General features: G+C 32.0%; 1 protein-coding gene and 1 pseudogene across 1 annotated transcript; both read left to right on the top strand.

The window, feature by feature from the left end:
• The first annotated feature begins 6,476 nt into the window (after positions 1–6,476).
• LOC110637922 (pectinesterase inhibitor 10-like) lies at positions 6,477–6,986 on the top strand (annotated as a pseudogene).
• Positions 6,987–9,950: 2,964 nt separating this feature from the next.
• Positions 9,951–10,956, top strand: LOC110637924 (agamous-like MADS-box protein AGL62). Its single transcript, XM_021788307.2, has 2 exons — positions 9,951–10,334; positions 10,624–10,956. The coding sequence occupies exons 1-2, from the start codon at positions 9,951–9,953 to the stop codon at positions 10,954–10,956; spliced, it is 717 nt and encodes a 238-aa protein (XP_021643999.2).
• The last annotated feature ends 5,307 nt before the right edge of the window (positions 10,957–16,263 follow it).

The raw sequence follows: 16,263 nt of genomic DNA, 5'->3' as shown, positions 1-16,263 counted from the left end.
TAAACCCACAACAAAGTCCATGGCAATATGCTCCCACTTCCACTCAGGAATAGGCAATGGCTGAAGTAACCCAGATGGTCTCTGATGTTCTGCCTTAACCTGCTGACAAGTCAAACATTTAGTAACAAAGTCTGCAACATCCCTCTTCATGCCACCCCACCAATAATGCTCCCTTAAATCACGGTACATCTTAGTTGAACCTGGGTGTACTGTGTAAGCAGAATGGTGTGCCTCCTCCATGATTTCTCTTCTCAACTCATCAACATTGGGGACACAAAGTCTAGTGCCATAACGAAGAACTCCATCATCATTTAACATGAACCCTTGAGCTTGGCCTTGATGAATACTATCTATAATCTCACACAGCTGAGAATCCCTCTTTTGAGCAGCCTTAATTCGATCAATCAAGATAGGCCTAACTCGAAAATGTGCTAAGAATGATCCAGCTATGATTTCAAACTCTACTCCCTGATCTAGCAACTCATGTAATTCACCAATCAGAGGCCTCATCTTAGTAGATATATGGGCTAAACTACCAGAAGACTTCATGCTTAGAGCATCAGCCACTACATTAGCTTTTCCAGGATGATACTGTATGGTGCAATCATAATCCTTCAGCAATTCTACCCATCTCCTTTGCCTAAGATTAAGATCACGTTGGTTAAATATGTATTTGAGACTTTTGTGGTCAGTGAAGATTTCACAAGTCTCACCATACAGATAGTGCCTCCAGATTTTCAAAGCAAAAATTACTGCAGCCATTTCCAAATCATGAGTTGGATAATTCTGCTCGTGCCTTTTCAACTGACGAGAAGCATATGCAATAACCCGTCCATGCTGCATCAAAACGCATCCTAAACCAATCCTAGAAGCATCACAATATACTACATAACCCCCTGATCTAGATGGAAGGGCTAACACTGGTGCTGTGGTTAAACGAGTCTTAAGCTCCTGAAAACTTTTTTCATAAGCCTCAGACCATTGAAATTTCACATTCTTCTGTGTCAACTTAGTTAAAGGTGCTGCAATACGAGAGAAGTCTTGAATAAACCGTCTATAATACCCTGCTAAACCCAAGAAACTACGAATCTCTGACACAGTTGTGGGTCTAGGCCAATGAAGCACTACCTCAACTTTTTTCTTATCAACGCACACCCCATCCTTAGATACTGTATGGCCTAGGAAAGCCACACTATTTAACTAAAACTCACATTTTGAGAACTTGGCATATAGCTTGTGTTCTCGTAAGGTCTGAAGGACAATTCTCAAATGTTGCTCATGCTCCTCCTTACTCTTTGAGTACACTAGAATGTCATCGATAAACACTATAACAAATTGATCTAAGAAAGGCTTGAAAACTCTATTCATGAGATCCATAAAAGCGGCCAGAGCATTGGTATGACCAAAAGACATTACAAGAAATTCATAGTGTCCATACCTAGTCCTAAAGGCCGTCTTGAGTATGTCTTCTTTCTTGACCCTCAATTGATGATACCCAGATCGAAGATCAATCTTGGAAAAATACTTTGCACCTTGAAGTTGGTCAAACAGGTCATCTATGCGTGGAAGAGGATACTTATTACGCACAGTTACCTTATTCAATTGCCTATAATCAATGCACATTCTCAAAGACCCATCCTTCTTAGTACAAATAACACAGAGCACCCCATGGAGAAACACTAGGCGAATAAACCCCTTATCTAGTAGGTCTGTAGTTGCTCCTTCAACTCCTTAAGTTACGTGGGTGCCATACGATAAGGTGGCATAGATATGGGCTCGATTCAGAACTAAGTCTATACCAAACTCTACCTCTCGCTCCGGGGGTAAACCTGATAAATCTTCTGGAAACACATCAGGAAACTCCTTAACCACTACAACATTCTCCAAACCTGCACCTTCTACCTGAACATCTCTAACATAAGCTAGATACCCTTTACACCTCTTTCGCAATAATCGTCTAGCACTCACTACGGAGATAAGATTACTAGAGGCTATACTGCGATCTCCCTGAAATTGAAATTCTGTCTCCCCAGGAATTTTAAAGAGTACAACTTTATTATGACAATCCAATGAAACGTGATAAGTGGCTAACCAATCCTAACCAATCCATGCCTAAAATCACATCAAACTCAAACATATCCAAAGAAACAAGATCTGCAGCTAATTCTCTATCTCCAATGTGAACTATACATCCCCTATACACCATATCAATGTCTATTGCATCCCCCTTAGGTGTTGATACAGATAAAGGATACTCTAACAAGGTAGGTGGTGTACTAAATCTCATGGAAAAGTATGGAGAAACAAAGGAATGACTGGAACTAGGATCAAACAGTACTCTAGCATCAAATGAGCAAATAGGAAGTGTACCTATCACTACTGCATTAGATGCCTGAGCATCCTGCTGAGTCAAAGCAAAAACCTTAGCTTGACCTCTACCACCAGATGCCTGTCCCTGAGTTTGACCAAATCCTCTACCACCAGAACCTCTACCACCCTGACTTCTACCACTATACTTTGAAACTGGTTGAGCCTGAGAGGGAGCAGAATGTGTTGCTTGACCAGCACCCTGAGTTGTCTCACTAGTAGGACAGTCCTATCTACGGTGTCCCAGCTGTCCACAACTAAAGCATGCTCCAGTGACCCAATGACAAGTGCCCTTATGTGGCTTACCACAATGATGACAAAGAGTGGTAATAGGCTCAGTGCTAATCTGGTTATACCGAGCATTCCCTGCATGTGTCCTCTGCTCACGTCCCTGACCAACTCCAGATTGATGTGCCCTATTGCCAACTGTAGACTGAGAACCCTGCTTATTATCCTAATAAGAACCCTGATGACTTTGTCCTCTGTTAAATTGATTACCTTGACTATCTTTCTTAAACCGCTTGCGCTGCTCACGAGCCTAACGTTCATCATCAGACATCTCCATCTGTCTAGCCCGATCAACCACCTCCTCATATTTAGGTAGTTGTAAAGGAGCTACACGATCAATTAGCCTGTCTCATAAGCCCCTTTCAAACCTGCGAGCCTTCTTCTCCTCATTTGGAATCAAGTGTTTACCAAAACAGGATAATTTGGTAAACTTCATCTCATACTCTGTAACTATCATTTTACCTTGCTTCAAGGTTTCAAACTCCAAAGCCTTAGCCTCTTGAACACTAGGAGGGAGAAATCGCTCCAAGAAGAGAGAGTGAAACTCAGGCCAGAGGATAGAACCTTCAGGTCGCCCATTCTTCTTAGAGATATACCACTCACGAGCAACTCCCTTAAGCTGATTTCCTGCCAACATCACCATCCTAGCACTACTGCAACCCATAGTGTCATAACACCTCTCTATGTCATCTAGAAAATCTAAGGGATCAGCTAATGCATCATCTCCAGTGAACTCCTTTGGTTTTAGCTTGAGAAAGGCTGTAGAGTCAAGGAATCGAGCCCTATCCTGAGCTGGTGCTGAAGTAGAGCCAACCACTGGTTGCTGTGGTTGAGTTGTAAGGTATGTATTAATGGCACGATTCACTTCATGCAATCCCGCTGCCAGATCTGCCACAGTAACTTGACCAGCCCTAGGTGCTTGAGTTGCAGTAGCTAATTGGAATGGTTGTGCCCCAGTCTTAGCTATAGGCGTCTGTTCAGATGTCTGATTAATAGTTTGAGGTGGTACCTCCCCTGTTGGATCAAGGTTTGCACCATTAAGACCCTTGGCCTTAGTTCTCCTCTTACGTCTAACAGACCCAGGCACCTATTCATTTTAATAAACAAGCATTAAATTTGAAAATGTGACCCAAATTAAGACAGGTGAGAAGGTACGAAGAACGCAGACATCTAAAGCAATGATAAACTGAAAAGACGTTAAGGATCCTATGCTCCGCAAATTTACTAGACCTCAACCGAGCTCTGATACCAACTTTGTCACGACCCAAAATTCTGAACCGTGACCGGTGCATAATTTAAGTATTCTTAAATCATGCAAGCCTTGTCAGAGTATCTTGAATGAATATATTGTCACTTACTAATCCCAAAAATAGACAAAATCCAAATAAACAAAATACTGAATAAACATCATAAATATCCCATAAGTAAACTACGGAGTCTCTACAGATTTCAATAAAAACTTAAACTATTCAATAAACTAAACTAATTATTAGCCCGAGAAAACATGAATTCGGGCATATCATGAGAACAAATCAAAGTTGTCCCTCTCCAGAAAATGGACCGAATATTTGGATCAGCTGCAGAATTCTACTGATCTGAAATAGATAACAGACAGAGAAAACGTGGTTTGAGTTAGATGCTCAGTGAATGATAATTATAGCACATAACGGAATAGGAATATGCAGACGCTCCATTAATTTCACAATAAATTTTCTATTCAATAAAATCATGCTCATGTTGTCAAAATCATTAATAAAATAACTTCATAAAACATATATATAAAAGAAATTCATTCAATAAAAATTTTATGGTACAGTGCACCAGGGTGATGATACCCCACACCACCAAAGGCCAGATGGTAAGCTCGCTACCAGATATTAGATACCTTCCTTCTCCTTCACAGATATCAATGCATATGATACTAATGCAACCCATAAACTGCAGTGATGCATGACTCGACAATGCAACCTAATACCGTGATAGTCCACACGGCGGGGCCAGATAACAGAAACAGATACTGGGCACAGGTACCAATTTAAAATAGAAAATCAATTTGTACAAATCAATCAAAATCAATAAAAATTTTCAGATAGCAAATAATAACTGATAATGCAATTCCAATAGTGTATTTCAATAGTTTCAGATATCCAATAAAATCAAATCAATTCAGTAACACATCGGTAAATTTTATAGTCAAATATCAATCAATATAAATACATTAAAGGCCTGTTTCCGGAATCCTAATGGTTCTAATGCAGAGATAGTTGACAAAATCAATTATTTAATCAAAATCGAAATAAAATTCAATAATAAAATAAAATTCTAGAAAATCACATGTAAAATAATTGTTAAAATATTGATTTAAAATTTCATTTAATAACAAACTTAATGCTAAGAAATTTTAAAATGGACTAAAAAGGTGCCATGTACTATAATTACCACTCACCTGGAACGTCCAAGACAATAGTTATTTCAATGGAAGAGAGACAATTTCAACTGACTGATTAAATATTCAAATCTCCTATACACCCAAAATATTAAAGAAAAATATCAAATACATAATAAAATATAATAACATATATATATATATATATATATATATATATATATATATATATATATATATATATATATATAAAATAATCAATTATTGTTCAACAGCAATTATGATCAACCCAATTCAATACTAATGATCAAAGAAAAAAATAAATAAATTTCTAGGGTAGTTGTAACAAATCAATGAAAGAAAATAAAATCAAATTCACCCATTATTGAATAAAGAATGAGAATTTTTACCTTGAAAACAGAATCGAATATGATGAATAGAGAAGTAAAAATTTAGGGATTCTATGTTGAGAGTATTTGATAGAAAAAGGAGGTGACAAACAGGTTTTGAAAGCAAAGTTTAGCAGAAGAGATGATTAGGGTATATATATATATATTTCAAGAGTTTTATTTGGTGTAGAATGGGATAAGAGTTATTATTGAACTGGGTTGTTCAGATTGCAGATATATATTAAATTTCAAAAATAATAGATATATATCTAAAAATAAATAAGCAGATCATCCAATAAAATATATATTTTTTATAAATATATTAAATTATTGTTAGCTAATTAAAATAAAATAATAATAAATAATAAATGTATATGGGTTTCCACACTTTTACATATCTTGGGAGTTGTTTGAGCCATTCATTTTTTTTTTTTTATTCTATCTGGTTTTGCTCACCTATTTGGGCATTATCAGTTTCTACTGTCACCTTCTTGTAGTCTTGCTGTTTCATTCAATTATGTCATGTATGAATTCTTGTTTCCAATTCATGGATATGTACTAAACTTGATAATGAGATGATTTGTTATCATGAGTTGTCATTTTATATTTTTATGTTTATTATGGTTTCTTCTATAAATCCTTATTTAGTAAATAATTCTGGTAAAATTAACAAAAGCATAATCATTTCATTCCAGCAATGATTTAGTTCAAAATATAAATCCCATAAATTAATTAATTGAAAAGAAAAAGAAAAAGAAAAAGAAAAAGATAACAATTACAATTCCCCGAGCTAGCTAGGAGCCGTCCATTAGCAACAAAAAGGAGGGGACAAAAAGAATGTGTGTTATTAGTTTGCTTTTGATGGTTAAGCTCTTCTCTCATGGAAGATCTCAGCCACATAAAATCCTTTTCTTTAATTACAACATTATCTACAAAGTATATAAATTCCCTTTAAAATACCAAAACTTAAGATCACAAAGCAATCTTAATTTCTCTTGTATCTATATTTAAAAAAAAAAAAAAAAAACAAAATCCCACTAAACATCATGTCTCTCTCAATCTTCTTCTTTGTCTTTCTTCTTGCAATTCCTACTCTCCATGCTTCAGATTTAATAACCCAAACTTGTGACAAAACCTTATACAAGGACCTATGCATATCAACCCTAGGATCAACGAATGTAAAAGATATGCAGAGTCTAGCCGAATTAGTACTAAATATCACATCATCAAATGGAAGTGAAACGCAGAAGGTCATCGCGGAAATTCTTAACAAAAGTTCAAATAATAATAAATTCATGAAGATATGCCTCAGTGATTGCTCTGAGGCCTATCAGAATGCAGTTGATCAGCTTAATAAATCCATGGCAGCCTTGAAATCTAAAGCTTTCAATGATCTTAATACATAGGTTACTGCTGCCATGTCCAATGCAGAGTCTTGTGAGAACGGATTCAAGGAAAATCCAGGGACTGTATCTCCATTCACCAATAGCAACAAAAAATTTAGCCAGCTTTGTAGTATTACTTTAACAATTACCAATCTCTTGGCTAAAAATTAACCTCTATTACCCTCTTATGTAATCTATGTATTTTATCATGTTAAGATTTTATCTAAGAAGAAAAAGATGGTATTAATGAGAAGATAACAGCAACTGTTGCTGTTGCTGTTGCTGTTGTTGGCTAATAATGAAGTTGAATAAAAGTATTGTTATACTAATCTTAATTAATATCAGCAATCAGACTATGGATCTTTATGTGTTTCCTTATCTAGCTGGTTTGAGTTCACAAAGTAAGTCCTTTAAATTGATTAATTGATTGTACACTCTGATACTAATTCTTAAAAATTGAATAACATTTTAGGTTGAATAATTTTTTTTTTCTTTAATGATCTCGATTGTTTATTAAAATTCTAAATGTGAATATGTTTTACAAATTTTTTAAGGTTAATTAGATAAAAAAAAAAACAAATTGCACTAATTTACAATTTTATTTAAACGTTTCAATTTTTCACTAATTATCAAAACCTTTAAATTTTGAAGAAACTTTAGCTAAAATTGAATATCAATTGACCAATTGACAATATTACAGTACTTGAACCATGTGTTTATGAATACTTAACAAAATACTCTTGAATTTTGTTTCACAAAATCCTCATATACAAAATCAAATTCTTTCAAAATTGAATTGCAATTTTGAATAATTTTTTTAAAATTGAAATATTTAGATAGTTGGTCAGAAATTAAAACTTTTGAATAAATTATAAATTGAGGCAAATGTTTTCTTTTTTTTTTCTTTTTTTTTAAATTTCTAAATACATCCATATAAAAATGAACACTAATTATTTCATGGCAGAGTTATAAAAGTGAACCCTGATAAAAAAACTTTCCTTCTCTTTCAAATGGGAGATGATTTATCTCAAACTAGCGAGTAATCTATTAAGCTGGATAAATTAATAAACAAATTGATTTCCTGTACATGTGATTAAGTGTACAACAATAATACTATTATATTCTATCTGTTTAGCCAACAATTCAACAAATGACATTATTTCAACGGAATATTGATAAGAACTGGCTTTGCCTTTTCTCCAACTACGCTTCTATTGGTCATAGGTACTCCCTATTTGCGTCTATATATAAACTTGATTTCTCTCATCCAATTCCACACATAAATCTTTCTTTGCTCTTATTTCTGGCTCATATATACAATTTCCTCAAACCCTAAGCATTTCCTTATCTTGTTAAGTTTTTTCCTGGTTTATTAATTAATAAATTCTTATTTATTAAAAAAAAATACTAAACCAGTAACATCAAGTCATCTAATACATATATGTGTATGAAAGTTAGAATTCAAAACTTTTAACAAAAATTTGACACTTAACTTCACTATTAATTGACATCTGGGATAATTAATAAATAATAATTTTAAATCTCTCTTTAATTTATTTTTTTTAATTATAATTATAATTAATACTATTACATAATGTTTAATTGAATAATTTTATCTTAAATTATATAATTATTGAAATTAGAAATATAAGATAAAATGAAAGATAATGCTTAAATAATAATTTAAGAAAAAATATAAATATTTAGAATTTAAAAAAGATAAAATATTTGAAATTTAATTAAATTTTATATATTTATATTTAAAGGTTTTGATGGTAAAAAAATTTACTTTTTAATAAATTTTAATCTGTCATTGCAAAAAAGCTAAAAAGACAAGAATAAAATATAAGAATATTATAAATTGATTTTGTATATCTCAAATTATTGTTTAAAATTAATTTAAGAAAATAATATAAAATGTTCATAATGAATTTACATTTCTTGATTCATCGTAATTTTTTAACTAAATTGAATAATTTATTTATAATAAATTATTTTTTTATCATAAAATTGAGTGTTAAAATTAATTTATTTATAATAATTTACATTTTAAAAGTGAATTAGTTTTATCAAAACTAAACCAAATCAATTAAATCAGTTTTTAAAAAATTCAAAACCATCTGAATCTAATTATTGAATAAGGAAAGTATTGGTTCAAAATTTTAATTTGATCGGTTATTTTATTTTAAACAAAATATTTCTAAATCAATGTATGTGTTGGTATGCAAATTAATATAATAACTAAAATTTTTGTCAATATATTAAGAATATATAAAGAAAATAAATAATTTAACTAATTAAAGTTTATTTAATTTAGGTTAAATAAAAATTAAAAATAAAAAAGTTTAAATTATTACCATACAATGCGCGAATGTATGACTAGTATTAATATAATTAATTCGAGTTATATATGTGTATATATCATTTGAAGTTAACTCATTAATATACGATCATTATACTCCAGTTTTTTTAATGAAAAATTTTTTATTCACGTGTTGTGCTGATGTATCTTTATTTTACTGATTTGAAACGCGGCATTATATATATTATGATCTGGTATATCAAGATTATAGAATAATTTTTCCTAATTATAGTAAATTAATTATTAAAAATGTGAGCAAAAATTACCATCTGAATGCAAGTTCAAGAAAAAGGTTTATATATGGAGAAATATGAGGAATTTAATTGCTGTTTTCATTGGTTAATTACACCTAAATGACATCATGAACACAAATGCTAAGCATTTTGTCGAATCAAATTCTTCATTGTATCTGGTTAAGAGGGTAAGTAACTCATGAAGTCTATACCAAATTTACGAATCATGCACTTGTTCGTCATAACTGGATACACCTACACCACCTTATCTTCATCCAATGAAATAACACCTATGCATAGCCAATCTTCACTGTATCTTGCTGTTAGTGATGAATTGGCGAATGATGTAAAGAATGAGAGTAGCTTTATTTGTTTATTACTCATTATTTTTATACCAAATATGTTATTTTTTAGGAGATTCTGGGAATGCCAAAACTAGTAAAATAATAAATGCAAGAAAAGTACAAAGAAATATCACCAAGAACACAGGAATATGGACAGTGATTCTGCATGTCAAATCTAGAATAGATGATCCTATAAATGCTGATTCATTTCCCTGCTTTGCATACTATTCCAAGAAATCTTTTCACTTCGATTAGCAGCCATATCAAGAAAGAGCACGGGTCGCAAAAATTGGATATGGTGAAAATACCTAGAGAGAGTAACCTTTTGGTTACCTTCTCCAAACGTAGGTATGGCATTTTTAAGAAAGCTAGCGAACTTACCACTCTTTGTGGTGCTGAAGTCACCGTTATAATCTTCTCCCCTAGCATGAAGGTCTTCTCCTTTGGTCACCCTTCTGTTGAAGCGGTCATCGATCGTTTTCTTGCTGGAAACCCTCCCCAACCTTCGTCGTGTGCTCTACAACTTATCGAAGCTCACCGGAATGCCAGGGTCCGGGAGCTCAATATGCAGCTCACTCAGGTACTAATATTGTCCTAAACTTATAAAGAAAAATCTTTTCTCCGTAAGCATTTAAACCCTCTCTTTGCAGAAATGGTGACTTTGGTATAACGGTATAGCTACTCCATTTATGACTTAGACATCACAGTTCAGAGACAAAAACAGCCTTTCTGCAAATAAGGATAAGACTGCATACAAGTGTGGGATGTTTTGTGCATGACTCACTTTTTTCTGCATTAAAAGACTGGCACTCGGCTATGTATAGTGCTAGTATTAGCCACTAATCCAAACTATTATAATGATGCACTAGGTTATGAACCAATTGGAAATGGAGAAGAAGCGAGGTCAGGAGCCTGACAAAATGAGGAAAGTTGGCGCGGAACAGCGCTGGTGGGAGTCTCCTATAGAGGAACTAGACTTGCCAAGGCTTGAGCAGCTTAAGGCAGCTTTAGAGGTGCTCAGGCAAAATGTGGCAAAACTAGATGATCGGCTTCTGATTCAATCCACAAATCATCCCTACTTCTATTATTCAAAACTTGAAACTGGGGCTTTTCCTTTTAATCTAAGAAATGAAGGGTTCAACACAAACATGATGCCTTATAACTTTGATCTTGGATTTCCAAGCGGAAGTGGGTTCTCTTAAGGGGAAATTCTTGTTTACACTCAATCTATTATAGATTTAAGACACAATATGTATAGTGAAACCTATATATAAAATAGGTGACGCCCACATATATGTGTATTAGGTCTATGATAAATTAAGTCAAAGCAAGTTATTCTTTTTAAAGTGGTTTAATAATTGGATTGTTGAAATTGGAATCCTTAACTAGCCACAGACCACAGTGTGTGTTTGTTTTTTTTTTTTTGTTTTTTTGTTTTTTTTTAAGAACAACAGTGTTTGGTTATTTCATTATCATCATGTACAATTTTTAGGTTGATTTGTGCATTTGTGCGTTTGATAGGAATGACCACAGTGATTTTAATAAAATTTGCTCAGACATGTTTAGCTTAATTAGATATGGGAATTAAGTTTGCAGAATATAGAATTAGAGATTTCATTTTCCATTGGAAAATTGAAGAGAATTCTGGACCTAATTAACAATTCACCATTAAAGTTTATAAATATGTCAAAGTGTGCACTTTTATATATAGCATTATTAATTTTCTTCAAAAATCATTAAAGAGTACATCCATTTGTAAAATAGAAATTTTTTGTTCATACCAAAATTATATACTCATTAATAATTGACGTATCATTAAAAGAGGAAGTTGCTGCTTTTATTGTATGTTCTTGCTTTTGGTATTCTTTGTAACACTTGGAGCATAAATTCAGATTCTGTATTGATCCATAGAAGCCACAGCCATAAGCGCAGAGTGGTGGTTCCATATTGTGTTGTGACTCCATTCTTTCTTTCTCTCTCTCTCCTGTCTTGATGATGTTGATTTTGGGATTTTGTGGGGAAATATATATATATATATATATATGGGGAGTAAGTTTGTGTTTGATTTCACAATCTTTTTGGGATTCCAAGTACAATTGGATTTGAAAGAGGATGCAACTCTTGGAATATTTTTTTTTGAAGGTTATTTAATTTTATTTATAAATTTTGATAAACAGATTATTTATAGATTGCGGTTACTTTTTTAGTTATTTCTTATTAATTTATAGTTGAGTTGATTTAAAATTTTATTTAGACCATATTATCTTTTATAAAATTTATTAATTATAAGATTTTTGCCTTTAAATTAATTTTCTTGTATGACTAAATCTTTTAAAATTATAAGAAATAATAGATAAAAATATGGAAAATTTACAATTTAATCTATGGGTTTTATTTTATATTACACTTTAGTCTCTAAATTTTGAAAAATTGTTTATTTATTCCTAGGTTTGCACTATATTACACTTTAGTATCTGCATTTTAAAAAATTAATTATTTAGCCTGTAAATTTTATATTATATTACACTTTAGTCCCTATAATTTTAATATATAAAACAATTTAATTCTTCTATTAATGAATGAAATTTTTATAAATTTTAAAATCACATGGACTAAATTATTGTATATATTAAAATTATAGGGACTAAATAATTTATTTCTCAAAATTCAGGGAATCAAGTGTAATATATTACAAAACTCAAAGCCTAAATAGTTAATTTTTCAAAATTTAGAGGCTAAAGTGTAATATATGGTAAATTTCAGGGACTAAATTGTAAATTTTCTTGAAAATATTATAAATAATAATTAAATTAGTTATAAGGTTAATCTTGTATGATAAAAAATGTATATATATAAAAACAATTATATTTTTTTAAAAATATAATATTACTGAATTCCTTATTAATTGAATTTTAATTTACTAATTAGATATTAGATTTGATATCAGTAAAATCAAATAGACAAATTTGATTTTGTTGAAGAATTATTAAAACATTCTCTAATTTTTAAAATTATATAAAAATATAATTTATTCAAACTTTTTGCCATGCTTGTAAAATTTTTCTACTTTAAGAGAGATAAAATCCTACTTAATATAGAAAAATAAGATTTATTTATATAATTATTTTTCAAAATGGAGTGTGTGCATATACCTTGAATTCTTATTATGATTTTCTATTGATCTGTTTTCAGCATTCATATCAAATAAAGATGGCGGCCCAAAGAAGCAGCAAACGAAACATTCATGGTAATTGAGATTTAGATAAGAAGCCACAGTTCACTATATAGTAAGAGAAATTCTATGATAAATTCAGTAGAAAATAGCAATAGCCCTCCAGTATATAACCACGCCCAGATAGAAACAGCACTCCAACTAATAGAAAATACGAACTTCAACAGAACCAACACTCAAGAAATTGAAACAACATGTGTGTACATATATATATATATATATATATATATATATATATATATATATACATACATGAACCAGACACTCAAGATGCAACATTTTCAGGTCTGATATTGTAACGCCCTCGCCGTAGGTAGTCCGTACATTTTACTGTTCTCACGACTAATATCTGTTCGGACAGTCAAAATATCTGGAACTACACCTAAACTATAGTGAGGAGGCATAAATTGAAGAAATAAATGTTAAGAAAATATAGGAAAAATTTAGAGAAAAATAAATTAAAGTTTAGAGGATTTATAAATTAGTACAAAAATAAAATTTAGAGAATAAAAATAATTAACACAAATTAATATTATGAGTTGAATTAGAAAAGAAGAAGAAAATAAGAAGAAAAGCAAAAAAAGAAAAAAGAAAAATAAGCTTATGAAAATTTAAAACAAAATTAAGTACAATAAAAATATAAATATATAAGCTACATACGACAAACCCCCAACCACCTTCATCTTCTTCCTCCACTTCTTCTCTCTCTCCCTCTCCCTTGTGCCGCCCACCTTGGCCCCTCAAATCCTCCATTGATATTTAAGCTTCCAAGCTTGATTTCTCAAGCTTTCACTCACCAAAACCCATAACACTCATCATTAAAAATACTCCCCACACCCTAAGGAAGCTATAGATACCAAAAAGAAGCAGGGAAAGTGAAGTTTAACAAGTTACAAAAAAGGTTAGTGCTCAAAATTCTTAATCTCTTTTTTAAGCATGAAAATCATGCTAAACCAAGTGAAGATTTACATGAAATTAAAAAGAAAAATTTGGGAAAGAAACCCTTGAATTTAGTAGCCCTAGAGGAACCATGAAAATGATGGATTTTGTTGGTTTTAGTTTAGTTAGGGAAGTTAATTAACAAGGTATTATATGTGGGAATTGATTTCATGGTTATATATGTGAATTTGATATTTGAAATTAGGGTTGTGTACTTGAAATTGCTGATTTTGTGACATTTTTGAATTTGACCTAATTGTGTTGAGATTGATGCTAATAGAAGTGACATGTATGCTTATTTGGAGTTTGGAGAAAGAGGAGATTGAATTTTGAGAGTGTCAAATTTTCTGCAGGTTGGGACTCAATGAGTCCAGTGTGTTTGTTAAACCCTAACTGACAAAGTGTGACTCCAATTGGTATGAGGCTAATTGGAGGTGTTTTAGGACATCCAAATCTTCATTGTTCAAGAAGAAATCCTACCCAAATTTTGTCAAAATCATGACCAATTCTCTGCCCAAACTCGGATGACCAAACACTGCCAACCCAGAAAATGACCAAATGAACAGTACGTGTTCATTTGGTCATAACTCTCTCTATACGAGTCTAAATGACCTAAAATTTCATCAATGGAAAGCTTAGATATAGGGCTACACTTTTCATGAAGACCACTTGGCCCAGTTTTTCCTTTAACCAATTCAAATTGTTAGCATAAATTGGGTCACTAAAACTGCCAACCCAGAAAATGACCAAATGAACAGTACGTGTTCATTTAGTCATAACTCTCTCTACACTAGTCTAAATGACCTAAATTTCATCAATGGAAAGCTTAGATATAGGGCTACACTTTTCATGAAGACCACTTGACTCAGTTTTGCCTTTAACCAATTCAAATTGTTAGCATAAGTTGGGTCACTAAAACTGCCAATCCAGAAAATGACCAAATGAATAGTACGTGTTCATTTGGTCATAACTCTCTCTATACTGGTCCAAATGACCTAAAATTTCATCAATGGAAAGCTTATATGTAGGGATACACTTTTCATGAAGACCACTTGACCCAGTTTTGCCTTTAACCAATTCAAATTATTAGCACAATTTGGATCAGTAAAACTGCCAACCCAGAAAATGACCAAATGAACAGTACGTGTTTATTTGTTCATAACTCTCTCTATACTGGTCCAAATGACCTAAAATTTCATCAATGGAAAGCTTAGACATAGGGCTAAACTTTTCATGAAGACTACTTGACCCAGTTTCGCCTTTAACCAAATCAAATTGTTAGCACAAATTTAGTCACTAAAACTGCTAACCTAGAAATTGTCCCAAAATACTATTCCTTTGGTATTTTGACCATAACTTGAGTTCTATAACCCCAAATTCAGTGATTCAAAAACTGAAATTCAAGTTTAAACATAGAGGAGCAATTTTTATGAAGGAAGTGTGACTAAATAGACATCCTAACCTAGTCATATTCCTAGATAAAGATAACACATCAACATGAACCTGAAGAAAGGTTCATGGGAAAAATGCTATATAGGATAATTAAAATACTCATAAGGAAAATTAAATATTAAAAATGATATGAATATATAAATTAGGACTAATATCCTATTAATATGAAATTAATGGTACCAATGAACAGTACTAAAAAATAGTAATAGTGAATAGTGCTAAATTAATTAAAAATGTTTAATTGCCCATAGTATACCTAGACTTATTTATTTAGTTTGGATAAATTGGTATACCAATTAGGGACAACAGATAGCAGTACTGCCTACTGAGAAAATCATAAACTGACAATATATGTCAAGTATGATTGTTCTACAGGCTATGTGCTTACTTACTAGCCATTGTGCCTACTTTATTTCTGGCTTTACAAGCCCGACAGCGGGTCTCGTGCCAGACAACTGGCCTCATGCCTAACAGACGTATACTGGATAGACATATGGCTGTCTAACCAATATACACCCGTGCATCCAGCTTTTATAATTTGTTATAGGTTTCTTGGGTACTGATAAAAAATTAATTAAGACTTAAAATATAATAAGTAATCATAAAAGATCCCGATAATGTTAATTGTTCCCAAAGAGCAATAAAAATATAAAAGACCTAAAAATTATGAGTCGCAGATATTATTTCATATGTTAAATTATTGTTATTATAAATTATGCACCACTAAGCGTTATGCTTAGCGTGTTGGTTTTTCATCGCGTAAGTACTGGAGATCAGTTCCAGCAGCCGCAGCAGCAGCACCAGTAGTGCACTGACAGAGCTTTGACTAGATCTGCCATTGTCCAGAGTCACCTCACCAGTCTTTTGTATTTTGGTAGGGCCCATG

This window comes from Hevea brasiliensis, chromosome 8 (assembly GCF_030052815.1).
Source record: "Hevea brasiliensis isolate MT/VB/25A 57/8 chromosome 8, ASM3005281v1, whole genome shotgun sequence".
Classification (NCBI taxonomy): domain Eukaryota; kingdom Viridiplantae; phylum Streptophyta; class Magnoliopsida; order Malpighiales; family Euphorbiaceae; genus Hevea; species Hevea brasiliensis.
This window is presented reverse-complemented; position numbering and strand designations above follow the sequence as displayed.

Coding starts and splice junctions, on each gene's coding strand:
- LOC110637924 (XM_021788307.2), top strand. CDS start 9,951: ATGCTGATTCATTTCCCTGCTTTGCATACTATTCCAAGAAATCTTTTC. Junction 10,335..10,623: donor TCAATATGCAGCTCACTCAG/GTACTAATATTG, acceptor ATGATGCACTAG/GTTATGAACCAATTGGAAAT.